A 13,370-nucleotide genomic window follows, 5' to 3' on the forward strand; every position below is an offset into this window, starting at 1 on the left:
GACAGTCGTGGATGAGCTTGCAGATGACACTGAATCTGATGAAGCGCTTGCAGCGCCGAAGCCAAAGAAACTGAAGCAGCCTAAAGCTTCAAAGCCTGCCTCAGCACCAAAAATCTCACGGGCGAAGCCACTGGCTACTGCACCTCCTAAAGACAGTGTGCAGTCTGAAGATCTGTCACGCATCTCCAAGACCCAGAAAGTCAAGATGCCTCTGCCACACACCAGCCAAGAACTGACTGCTGCTGCTATTCTATGTAACGATGCCATTGATCTGTCCAGTGATGAAGATCTTGCAGATGACGCTCTTGAGCAACTGATCAAGAGCAAAGAAGAAGCAGAAATCTTCAACAATTTGCCTCTCTTTGACGTGGAAATCATCCACGACTTCATCGATGAGTGGTTTGACACGCCCAACCTCAGCTTTGAAGATCTGCAACTTCCCATTGACCTCAGTGTTGCCTTCCATGGCACCATTGCTTCAGAGTTAGCTATAGCCCAGCGCATCGTTGAACTGAAGTAGAAGATTGACTTTAAGAAAGCTCAGTTCAAGAAGCATATGACCAAGCTCAGCATGCAAGAGGTCAAGAACTTCAAGATCATGCTGCACGAGCTCAAAGAAGCCTTTCTCAAGAAGCATGAAGAAGCTCAAGGTTCTCGTGAGCGCATGAAGAGCTTGGCTGACAAGTGTGTGCAAGCCTACAATGAGGCTGAGAAGCGCAAGGCCCTTGGGCGTCCTGGCATCGACCCCAGGATGGCTGCAAAGCAGAAGAAGAAGAAGCCCGCTATGGCCGAACCCGAAGCACCAAGGCAGGAAGCACATCCCATTGTCTTCCCAACCAGCATGACTGGCTCGAAGCCAAAAGCCAGGTCTACCGCTTCAGAACTAAAGAAGACGAGGACTGCTGAGGCTGAAGCCAGAAAGAGGAAACATCCTGAAGCCTCTGCTGCTGCTCCCTCCAAGAAAAAGCGGAAGACCAAGAAGGAAAGGGCTGCTCCCACAGAGCCCCTAGTTGTTGAACCTATCTCCATGGTTCTCCCTGCTGCTGAACATCAAGAGCGCCAACTGACTGTCCATGAGCCTGCTTTCACAGAGGCTCATGAAGCTGAAGACATTCCAGCAGCCGATCCCACCGCAGCTGAAGACATTGGTCACCATGACCATGTTGAAGATGATATAGTTCTTCCTCAGATCGAGCACCAACAGGTATCATCACCTGTGCTTACGCACAGCAAACTCATCAGCATTGGTCGTCCTCTGACGCCAACTGCTCAGGATGCATCATGGGCTGATCACCCACAACAACAAGAAGAAGATGACCTTGAGGCCCAGCCAACTCCATCTCCAAAGGCGTCGCCAGCGTTACGCAGGCTTCGCAAAGGACCAAGGCCTCCAGTCTCCGAGTCTGAAGCTAAAGCTGCTGAAGACATTCCGGCTGCATCAGCCGATGACACCCAAGAAGAAGAACGTGTCCCCACTCCCCAATTACTGAAGAAGCTGTTCTCGAGGAGAACATGTCTGTGCCCGACCCTCCAGCTCATCAAGTGGAGGTAGAAAATCTTGAGGCTGCCACCACCGACACGAATGAAGCCACTGACGTCGTCATGGCTGAAGCACATGTGGAGCCTTCACCAACCCATGAACCAGATGTCAGCGAAGACAATGATGCTACTGCTTCTATTCTTGCGCCTGCTGCTGGTATTTAGTTTGACTATCACATTGAGCATAGGCCTCAGGTACAGAAGCCAATGCCAAGGTTGCCCAGGTTTCCAGGTCCTGCATCAGCACCTGGATCCTTCAATGTCAACGGCTTCAAAGCAGACAACACCTTCTTCAATAGCTCTAAGAACCCCTACTCAAGGGAACAAATATCTTCTGATCGGTTCTGGAGCTATCCGCAGCGAAGCTATTACTCCTGCATTCTGTACAATCAAGGTCGCATCTTCCCACATATGCGCCTTGACACCGAAGCAATAGCTGGTCTGCCCTGTTTGGAAGAAGCTCTAGACTGCTTCAAAGAGGTTGGATTGTTGCCTTTCGTCACCGACCAAGAGCACTGGAATGGAGAGTTGCTGCTCCAATTTTATGCCACACTTCACATACGTGGTTACAACAGAGATCCGAAGACTTGGGTCCTTGAGTGGATGACAGGAAATGTTCATCACGAAGCCAAAGCCTTTGATATCATTGAGCTCACTGGTCTGCCCACTCCTGGAGATCTCTATGAACCTGGATGTCAACTTCACAGTGAAGCTATGGAGAGCATCTTTCAGAAGTCTGAACCGAACATGAGTCAGATGCTCAGTATGATGAAGTATTTGCCACAAGACGCTGCATATCCTAAGGAGTTCCTTGTTGAAGACCTGGAGTATCTGCCAAGGACCATCTATCACATTTTAAGGCGAACTCTCTGGCCCATCAAAGGACATTCCCCATATGCAAAGCTGGAAGGTGCAATGAAGACTTTGGTCTTCTATATTCTTCACGGCAAATGCTTCAACGCACAAGACTTCTTCATCCGCCAACTTGCTGCTTCAGGATCTAATCTTTTTGTCTTGAAGTTCTACGCTCCATGGATAATGCAGCTGATCAAACTCCACTCAGCTATCTCATATCAGCCCTCTGCTCGCAATCATCGGATCTTTATGCCTGACGTGGATATGTCCGTTGAAGCCCTCTATCCAGAGCCTGCCAAGGAGCCTCTTAGTCTTCAGAATGCGGATCATCAAAGTTTCTCTCAAAACATTGAAGGAGTTGAAGCAGTCACTCGTGTTTATCCTCTGGCTGGCACTACACGCGCACCTCATCGTGTCCTCACTGAAGCCACTGAAAGCACTATTGCCCAACGGCCCAAGAAGCGATCTCGTGTTCTCAATGACCGAGAGCTTCTGGTTGCTCTTCATCAGAAACAAGATAGGCATCATGACTGGTTGAAGCGCCAAATGCACAGCCTCTTGGTGGATGTCAACCGCATTCGCAACCTTGCCACCAAGAATGCTTTTGTTGCCCATGAAACTTGTCGGCGTACATGGAAAGGGCTGACGCTTATGTGCTCTGAGGATGATCTTCAAGAGGATGGCTTCTCTAAACGTTTCAAGTTTGACTCCACACCTCCCCGAAGGGCTGTGCTGCGACGAACTCCCTCACTTGAAGACTCTGAGTTCTCTTCCTCTGCGGCAACTGTGAATGCCAGAGTGATCGAGGACGAAGACGATGCTACTTCACCGCCCCCTCCTTCAGCACGCGTCGACACTACCCCGAGCTCGTCTGCACCGCCTAACAACACCGACGACCTTGCTACTTCACCTACTCCTCATGGGAACGAGTAGATGCTCTATGTCTTCAAACCTTTTTGGTCCTTACTGACAAAAGGGGGCGAAGCATATGAGTTTGATAGTCTTCAAGCGGGTCCAAATGGGCGGTTACTTCATGTTTTGCCTAGTGTTTACAACTCTCGTTTTGATACATTTGGTTCTTTGAGTTGTAACACTTAAACTCGATGGTCGTCTGCTACTTATTTGCTACTTTGTGATGTGATGATAAATTCCGCATGTGCGACGATAAATTCCGCACTTAGATCATTTTGCAGACGTCCATTTTCCATTATGCATGTCATTATCTTCACATACTTTTCATGCATGATGAATTGTCATCATAAGTTGAAGAGGATCTCCACAAGTACAACCTGCCATGTGCATTTGCATTCCAAAAGCAAATTACTTATATGCACATCTTCAGGGGGAGCCCTTACAACTTATGAAGACAATTCCTTATCCTTTACAATTTCACATATTATATTCCCCGTTGAAAACTTCAACTAGTTTGTCATCAATCACCAAAAAGGGGGAGATTATAAGTGCATCTAGTGCCACCCCTAGTTGGTTTTGGAGTATTGACGACAAACCTAGTTGAGGGACTAATGTGTTTGTGAGAATTGCAGGATAACATAGGTAGAAGTCCCTCATTGATTCGGTTTTCCTATCAGAGATGACCCCTAAAAATGTATGAAGACATTGAAGTCAAAGGTGGTATGTGAAGACATTTACATTGAAGACTATGACAAGAGAATACATCGCATGAAGACTATGGAGCGCGAAGACTTAGATCTTTCGTAGTTCTTTTTCTTCTTTGTTGAGTCATAGGAACCACCGTACTGTTAAGTGGGGTCCAAGAGAACCAGTCAGAATGACTGAAGTGATGCTTAACCAAAATCCTATGTCTTCGAGTGAAGACTATGAGAGCGAATCTTGTCCAGAGTTGGACAAGTCAGCTTTGCTTCTAGCCCAAGTAAAGTTGCCGTGTGTGTTTGATATCTGACCGTTGGAACATGCGTCAGTTCCTTAGTGACTCAGGGTCATTTCGGACAAATCAGGTCGGGTTGCCTAGTGGCTATAAATAGCCCACCCCCTACAACCATAAACGGTTGGCTACTCAGAGTTAAAGTACAGCTGTTGTCATTTGAAAGCAACCCACCTCGAAGCCTTTGAGAGAGAATTCCTTGCGAGGATAAAGTCCTAACCACCCAAAGCCAAAGAGTGTTAGGCATCACTTAAGTCGTCCTGTCTGTGTGATCTGAAGACTTATTACACTTGAGGACTGTGAATCCTCCAGCCGGTTAGGCGTCGCGTTCTGAGCATCCAAGAGTCATTGTGGATCGCCGGTGAACGAAGTCTGTGAAGGTTTGGGAGTCTACCTTGAAGACTTACCAGAGTGATTGGGCGAGGTCTGCGTGACCTTAGCTCAAGGGGAATATGGTGAGGACTAAGGGTTCTGAGCTGCGTGTTCAGGACTGGGTGTCCGGGACTGTGTGTCCTCATGTTTAAATACCTAGCCGCCCTAACCAGACGTACAGTTGTCATAACAACTGGAACTGGTCCAACAAATCATTGTCTTCAACGAGTCACTGGTTTCATCCTTCCCTTCCCTTTACTTACTGTTGGTCCTTGTGAAGTCACTGCATGATTGCATTATCTTTTGTCTTCACTGGGTGACTGCTTGTTCTGATTGGCTTCACAATATCTTCCTACCTGATCCCTACTGCCTAGCTGCTCTTATTATTGTGCTTTCACTTCGTTGATTACCTGACTAAGGTTTGCCTAGTGTAGTCTACCTTCCGCTGCATGGTAATAGGTTTACTTCTATCGTTTGTCTTCGAAACTTCCCTGTTTAGAAGACTTTCATAAAAATCGCCTATTCACCCCCCCTTCTAGTCGATCACTAGCACTTTCACTTTATGATGCACCACCTTTGGCCCTGCCACAAGTGAGTATGTTTCTCCTTTTCTTTGTCGGGTTTATCATACATCCCTTGCTTGTAAAGTACGGATACCTAGGCTCGATGCTCACGGACGGTCGATGATGGACCTCACCGTCCTGACCGAGTGACAGGTTGGACGTACAACTAGCAAGACATAGAAGCAATGGCATAGCAAAGTCGGTAGTGACCGCGATAAGTGGAGGAAGGAGTTCTTTGTGAAGTCTATGCAGTCATAACAATACTGATGGAACACAACAAGCTAAGATGTAAGCTACTATTCAAGATGCCCAAACGGACCCCCCCCCACACCCACACACACCCACACACATTTATCTTCCACGCTTATCCCTTTGAAATTGTCTCATGTGCAAGGCCTCGCCCGGATCCCCTTTCTTCTCCCTAGACGTTGCCGACCGGAGTAGGAGCAGAGAGGTGATCGGGGGAGATTCCATATATATAGTACTAGGTCTAGGTCGTTTGTCTTCGAGACATTTGGCGTTATGCCAGCTTAGAGCGTGTCACCGCAATATTCAAGATTGTGTGATGGCTTGCGGTGCTCCGCGGCCACGAGATTGAAGGAGTTGGCTGAAACAACAACGTTCCCCAAAAAAAAGCTCACGTGCATACCTCATATGGAGGTTTTCCTTCTCATGTCTTGTTCCTGGGTCGCCATCAAGGTGTTGGGGACAGAGAAGGGAAGACGATGAGTTTATGCTCTAGTCGATTGGAGATTGATGTTACTTCTCCGATGTTTGTGGTGGAGCAACAACGCCCGCTTGTCAGTCGCATGTTGATTTCCATCGCCCCTCTGGCGAATATTCTGACCGAAGGAAGGTCTGGTGGATCTATGAGGCGACTCCTTTTCTTCCTCCCGACCACTATGCTTAAAGGGAGGCATTGCATCAATGTTGTAGAGGCCACTAATTCTATCTTCGGCAAGCTCGGTCATTGGAGATGCGGTAGTGGCGGTCCTGTAGTTCTAAGTAGTGTCATCCTGTGGCGGCAGGGCTGGATTTGCGCCAGAGCTGTATTTTGGACTCGTTCGTATTTTTTCGTTCTCTGTTTAGGACACCCCCCCCCCCGGCATGCAAATGACATGGCCTGAGATGTTATTTTCTTTTCTTGTTTGAGCTTCGTACTATCACCAACGTTTTTCTTAGTGAAGCTCCCGGTCCAGAGAACTCATATACCATTCAAGAAAAAGGTGGTCATTTGATGCTAGTTGTTTGAAAGGATACAATTCAATGCACATTCACAACGTAGTCTTGTTGGGCATTATATATGCATTCGTTTTCTGCTATATCCTTACTTCGGATATTCATAAACACGTGTATAGTTCGATGTCTTAGCATGAGATAAAAATTATGATCAATTAAGATCTCACACATACTTCCACCATTCAAAAAATATATAAGGTATAGTTTTGTCTTGTAAAGTTCCTCCGTATTTGGTCAAATATGTAAAAATAAAATGTTAATATCTATGATATCATGTTTTATTCCAAAACTAACAAAACTACATTGATGTGGATGCAAATATATTTCAATGTTACTTTATCAAACTTCAAGAAGAGTGACTTAGGGCAAAATTATAATTTCAAAGTGAAGGTGTATATTTGTATACCTTTTTAGAGAGGCACATGTCCGGCCTTAAAATGCGGCCCTTATAAGTTCAGCAAATGTTCGAGGAACATAGAAAAAGAAAAAGTAGATAGTACGACACATGGCCACGAGGACCAAGCATAGTGACACAGTGCCCGCAAAGCGACGAAGATAGATATACAGCCACTCAAAGCGAGCGACGGGCGGGTAGGCGGCTCCCTAGTTGGCGATGTCCCTCCTCGTAGGTCGTTTTAACTCAATGCATCTTGCACGCAGCCTGGTGATAAGTTGATCCACCTGCGTCTGATCCTTGGGTATCGCCAACAACTTCCATAGCTGCAAAAGCACCACCAACTTGTACATCAAGTCCACCAAATGCGGAAGCAACTTTCCTTCTATAAGCGCTTTATTATGAGTTGTCTGTACCATCCAAGCTAGCGCGCCGAACTTCACCCAAGCCAACATACGATCCTTCCCTCTTGATCCCTGGACAAGGCAATAGAAGCCATGAAACCAGACGGATTCCAACCACAACCAACAGCCTCCCTCAGTACACTCCATGCAATTCTAGCCACAATACATAAGAGAATGTGGTCGCAGTTTTAGTCAAGGCCACACCACACACATTTGCCATCATCTGCCCCGTGCCTGATAAGACATAATAACCTAGTTACCACTCGATATCCGATTCTTGGCCACCTGCCAAAGAAATATGTTTTTTTTCAGAATCCAGTCCCGCCAAATTCCTTTCATACCACTCATTGGAAAATAAAAAACAATACTTAGCATATAAAACAACGTGTTGAATCTGCACCAGTTTTGCTAAAAGAAAATCATAATGATTTCCTAAAATGAGATAAGCATGATTTCCCTCAAAAGAAGATCACATGCAGAGACCATGCTTGCGTGGTTATTTTTGCAGCAATCAGGTCGTCGAGTTTTTGTAACAATACACTTGAGGCCGAGCTTGCTGCAATCCGGGAAGGAATCTACCTCGCCTTGAGCTGGACGGAGCTCAACTTCATGGTAAAAAATGATTGTGCTGAACCGATCTAGATGATCGAGAAGCCGAGAAAGGACCGGTCGATGCATGCACAATTGCACATCATGTTCTGGAGATTAGATCACTGTTGTCGGTTAGAAAAGGTTAAGCGTGAAGGTAATGTAGCCGGTCATAGCATTGCCTCTCCGGGTACATTGCAAGAGCGAATCAACCTGTGGTTGAGTTGGTTAGGTGGACAGTGGTATCCCCAACCCACTAAGGTTCAAATCCTGGTGCTTGCATTATTCTTGGATTTATTTCAGGATTTCCGACGATGCGCTTTCAGTGGGAGGAGACGTTCCCGTCGACGACGAGGCGCCTACGATAACTTCGTAAATCTCAAGATGATATGCCGGCTCAGTCTCTCGGAGCTGCTTATATGGGTAGGGTGTGCGTGTGTGCGTTCATAGGGATGAGCGTATGCACGTGTATATGAGCGCTTGTGTCTGTATTGATGCTCAAAAAAAAAGAGCGCACTGCTTGTTGGTTGTGTAATACACCGGAGGAAATCACTAGCATCGTGGCTGCCGATTGTCATAACCTTATGCCTTGATGAATAAATATCATTTCCATGAAAAAAATGGAGAAGAAGGTCACAATGATGATCCAACTGGTGGGTACACCTCGCAGGGATTTTGCAAATTCACCCACGAGGTACACATGAACAATGTTCTGAAGTTTTTCAAAAACAAAAAAGTTCAGAAGTTGCTTGTCAAAATTACTGATATAGTCTGTCCAAGCAATTACCCTTTTTGGTGCTAGGTCTACTGATTTTCTAATCGGGGAAGAAGCAGGGGGGAATTGCAAAAGAGAGCTCCACGTTCGCTCGCCCCGTCCGTGAAGAGCCATGGCGGCCGCGGCCACGATCCTCGAGTTGGACCCTTCACACGAGCGCGCCGGCCGCGTCATCGACGACATCATGCGGCTGGAGAAGAGGATCTTCCCGAAGCACGAGTCGCTGGCGCGCTCGTTCCACGACGAGCTCAAGCGCCGGAACACCGGCCTGATCTACTCGACGTCCGGCGTCGGCGACGACGAGGAGGTCGCCGGCTACGCCATGTACACCTGCGCCACCTCCCTCTGCGCCTCCATCACCAAACTCGCCGGTGAGCCTCCCGCACTGACTTTTATCACCCCGCCCGGTCGAAACTCCGTACTCAGAGTCGCCGCAAGCTTTTGGTCTGAACTTTTGGCGCGTGCGTGCGTGCAGTGAAGGAGAGCTGCCGGAGGCAGGGCCTCGGCGAGGCGCTCCTGCAGGCCGCCGTCGAGAAGTGCCGGAGGAGGCGGGTCCAGCGGGTGTCCCTCCACGTCGACCCGGCGAGGACGGCCGCGGTGGCGCTTTACCGGAAGGCCGGGTTCCAGGTGGACGCCACCATCGAGGGCTACTACTCCGCACAGAGGAATGCTTACCGGATGTACATGGATCTCTAGAAATCATCAGGATCGGAGCATCAAGGCTTCTTCACTCCGCCGATTGTGCTGTTGTTGAGTTCAAATTGTTTTCTTCTTCTTCTGAATTTACATGAGAGTTGAACTTATTTACTGTGAAATGTCTGCGCTCCAAATGGCCCCAAATAACAGTATCTCGGTAAAAATCTGCGGATGTATTGCTCATTTATGATGTTGCAGTTTCAGACTAACAGATATTACCAAATGCAAATATTGTTGCTAAGGTCCCTCCTAATGTTCCATCCTGTATAGGTGCTAAGACTGCTATGTAGGCAAAAAACTGATGTGACAAGGTAATTAAGACGAGAGAGATGAGGATGGCGATCCAGAAAGAAACAATGCTAAGCGCGAAAACCTAGGCAATAGACTTAAATGAAACAATCCCATCAATGAATGAAGAATTTTATTTGCAAAATCATTAAATGGATGCTTAGCACCAACAAGTTAAGCACCTATGCATTGAGGGTTTTAGTTGTTAAAGTTTTCAATATGTTTAGCACTTTATGTAAGTGCCAATGCATTGGAAGTAGTCGGCCAACTTCGCTGTAGTATTATCACTTTGCAGCAAGAGAATATGATTTAATGCAACTTCTTATTGTTACTCTTTTTTTTTCGATTTATAAGGCTCAATTTAAAAATTTCACAAATCAAGGTAGATGATGAGTGGTGAAATACTTTTTGTAGTTTGCAAAAGTACCTAACTAATACTCTTGTTTTTCTAAAAAATTATGTTTATGAATGCATTAATTGCAACGCATGCATGCATAAAATACATGCATTGATTAATTTTCTCTTAATTCTTACATGCAATGATTTAATGCACCTTAGAATCTGAATATGTGATGAAAAACAACCAAATTAAGCCTTATGAAATGGAGAAATTAAAATTTTAAGATAAGCCCTATAAACCAGAAAGGAGGGAGTATGTCAATTTCACAAGCATTAATTAGTACTCTCTCCTGTCCATATTAATTGTCACAGCTTTAGTACTCTCTTCGTCACAGTTTAAAAACACAGTTAAATTTGCGTGCGTTTTCACAATAGACAATGTTTAGGGCGCATTGCATTTATTTCTAGTAGCTATTTAGTACTACTTTTATATGCACGCTTAGTATGAATGCTATTTTTTAGTCCATTCCGCAACCAATAGATAAGCAACTAGGTCCTAAAGAATTTTCAAGCGCGCCTTCTAAACCGTGACGGAGGGAGTAGTACAACTTTAGTAATATAATTTTATAGCATGAAAATTACAGATGCAAACTGCGAAGAATAATCTTAAGAAACAAGTACCAGCTTCAGTGCTCAAACCTGAAGACAGTTATACAAAGGGGGGAAACATGGGAGGATATTAAACAGCACCGCCTCCATTTGGGGCCAGCTACAGTTCTCTATTAACAGAGCCATGTGAGATATATACAAACTGGCTGGATATGCTTAGCTTAAGCATGCAGGTACGCACTAAATAAGATCTAAAGCACAAACAAAAGGTTTGCGACTACAAATGCGACAGTTCAGGCACTTCGAAGGGCTTGGGTACAGGCATGGAAACCAGAGAGCTTGGGGGAGCTTCCCAAATAGATTAAAAGGAGCTGGGCACTTGGCTGAGGACCTTGATAAGGGGAGTGCCGCACCATTCATTTTATGTGGGAATCGTAGACACTGAAGATGACATCAGGCACGATCAGAGGGAGCTTGTTTATGTACATGAACAGCCGTCTGAGGTTCTCTCTTGATACTGTCTCCATGTCGACCACGTCGTCGTCCTCGACGTAAATCCACAAGTCACCAGGGTCAGTCTTCTTCAAGTTGTCGCGGCAGAATGGGCAGGACTGTGACCTCGAGTTCCTGCAATATACAATAAATTTTCTGTTAAAGCATTGTTTTGGAACAACAAACAGACGTTGTAACGGTCGTAACTACATGGCAGCTCCAGAAGTATAGGAGAACATTCCATGTTATGCTGCCAGATAAGCTGTTCATGGGCTGCAAGAAAAGAAAATAGATCATATCTATTGTAGGAACACCACGTGGAAGTTGTTAAACAACTGATACAGTAAACACATGAATCACCACATGGCACTATAAGCGTTTTCAAAAACATGAAACTACGTTGATCTGCAGAACCCACACAGCGTCTAACTAGTGAATGGCCAGCTAAAGTAAATGTAAGTACGACCTAAGCCTACACTATCATATCCCTAATTAATTGACAAAGCACACTGTCTGGATTACACAGATGGTGCACAAAAAGCATGTACACAAACTGGACCAAAAACTAATAGAACAGTCAGTGCTCAATAAAATACATAGTTATGTTGTTCAGAGCAAAGAACAACAGAATACAGTTCAGGGAAGTCTCAAGTCGTCAGTCAATGCATTTTTAGACTATCCGCAGTTTGCAAATTGGACATCCACTTTGTAGGGTGTTGCTCATTTCAGGAATCTATGATGGAACCCATAGTAATGGAGATACATAACAAAAATTGCTGCATCATTCAGAAAGTACTATTCCTGTTCTGTTTAGCCACTCGAAATCAAAATGATGCCATATTTAGAAGGCTTGATATTGTGTATAAGGCTATAAGAACAGGAATGTGGAGAAGCAACCTGAAAATGAGGCATAAGCTTATCCACAAGTCAACGCTATAAACAGCTCCACATTTGGTTTTGTGGGGTGTAAACTTCCATTATTCTCAAGAGACATCCATGCGACAGAAGGATAATAGGGAGTGTAGCCAACATACATAACACGAGGCACTAGAGAGAGGCGAAAACCTATCTATAAAGCCACATTATCAACGCCTCAATGTTTGGTAGGGTGTGGGAGGGTTATACGCCACTGAAATGCAATCACACGAAACGCATGGGGAGAAGCTGAAAGTTTGTGCATACCAGTCCTGATAGCATCTGAGACACATCGCATGTGTGCAGTTGGGCAACACAACTTTGCTGTTCATCTCCATGCAGATCCCACATTCCTCCTCCCTCTCAGCATCAACATCAGATAAGCTGCTTGTTTCGTCTTCATCTCTCCTTCTGTACCTCTCCATACACACGGCCTTCTGCTTCTTGTCCTCCATATCAGTGATCCCTCTTTGCAGTTGCAGCAAAGAAGGAAATATTACAGCTGTATAACAATTCCAGTCAATAAAACAGTACAATCAGTATACAAGCAGCATAGTCAGACCTTCGGCTAAAGTAACAAGGAACTCATCTCATACCATAGAATTCCTTGATGCTGGCTTTCCTCTCATGGGTCGACATGGTGGTTGTGCCATCGACGTAGACCTGCAGGACGAGCTACAATCTCATTAAAGCACGAGCAGCGAACCAACAGCCATGATGAGGTTGAACAAGCAACGGAACCTTGTATATGAGGATCCTCATCAATCCGAGAGCCCCAGCGAGGCTGCAGTCCGTCCACTGCACCAGGAAGAGGAATATGTGCGCGGCGGGGCTAAACGACAGCCGCATCTGCAGGCACGCCCCATCGTACTCCCGCGGAAATTCAGTCGCCCTGCACGTCAGATAGATCACTTGAGGTCAGAGATCCCACTCCCTTGCCCTGAATCGCACTAGCTGCCTTATCCTCCCCCTTTTCGTCTAAAGGATTAGCATAATTTAGAACGCAAACACATGGGGCAGAGTGTTTTAATATGACATGGGGAACACATGTGATCTCTTCCTCCTCCCGCTGCTGATCTGCCACCATGCCACCGCCCGTGGGCACACGGATAATGATAATAATGCCAGTCTAAATGACTGCCATGCCAGACCAACCCCCGCTATGAATTCCGCCTGAGGAACCGGAGGCGCCGACGCGCGGTTCACCCACCCACCCACCCACCGATCGGTCGGTCGGTCGATCGATCTCGCAGGCCGCATTGCTCGGTCGCGGCGGACGCTCGAGGCGTCCCACGAGCCCCACGGAAACCCATGGGCCGATCCCTCCCACCGAGGAAGGGGAGAGCGGGCGGCGAGCAGGCAAATTTGGGGCGAAATTCGGAGACGGGGCGTCGGAATC

At 46.3% G+C, this 13,370-nt stretch overlaps 2 protein-coding genes and 1 long non-coding RNA gene across 3 annotated transcripts in view; 2 read left to right on the top strand and 1 right to left on the bottom strand.

The window, feature by feature from the left end:
• The first annotated feature begins 8,433 nt into the window (after window positions 1–8,433).
• Window positions 8,434–9,531, top strand: LOC119285619 (putative [ribosomal protein S18]-alanine N-acetyltransferase). The gene is made up of 2 exons (XM_037564972.1): window positions 8,434–9,003; window positions 9,108–9,531. Exons 1-2 carry the CDS (start codon window positions 8,745–8,747, stop codon window positions 9,326–9,328), a joined length of 480 nt encoding a protein of 159 aa, XP_037420869.1. The 5' UTR covers window positions 8,434–8,744; the 3' UTR covers window positions 9,329–9,531.
• Window positions 9,532–10,597: 1,066 nt separating this feature from the next.
• Window positions 10,598–12,888, bottom strand: LOC119270490 (E3 ubiquitin-protein ligase AIRP2-like). Its single transcript, XM_037552497.1, has 4 exons — window positions 12,713–12,888; window positions 12,568–12,634; window positions 12,239–12,473; window positions 10,598–11,191 (listed from the first exon to the last, which is right to left on the bottom strand). The coding sequence occupies exons 1-4, from the start codon at window positions 12,818–12,820 to the stop codon at window positions 10,981–10,983; spliced, it is 621 nt and encodes a 206-aa protein (XP_037408394.1). The 5' UTR covers window positions 12,821–12,888; the 3' UTR covers window positions 10,598–10,980.
• The window catches only part of LOC119270501, a 2,518-nt gene continuing 1,905 nt past the window's right edge, over window positions 12,758–13,370 (top strand). The window contains exon 1 of the long non-coding RNA XR_005134154.1: window positions 12,758–12,888. This is a non-coding gene — a long non-coding RNA (uncharacterized LOC119270501). The remainder of the gene's footprint in view (window positions 12,889–13,370) is intronic.

This window comes from Triticum dicoccoides, chromosome 1A (genome assembly GCF_002162155.2).
Source record: "Triticum dicoccoides isolate Atlit2015 ecotype Zavitan chromosome 1A, WEW_v2.0, whole genome shotgun sequence".
Lineage (NCBI taxonomy): Eukaryota > Viridiplantae > Streptophyta > Magnoliopsida > Poales > Poaceae > Triticum > Triticum dicoccoides.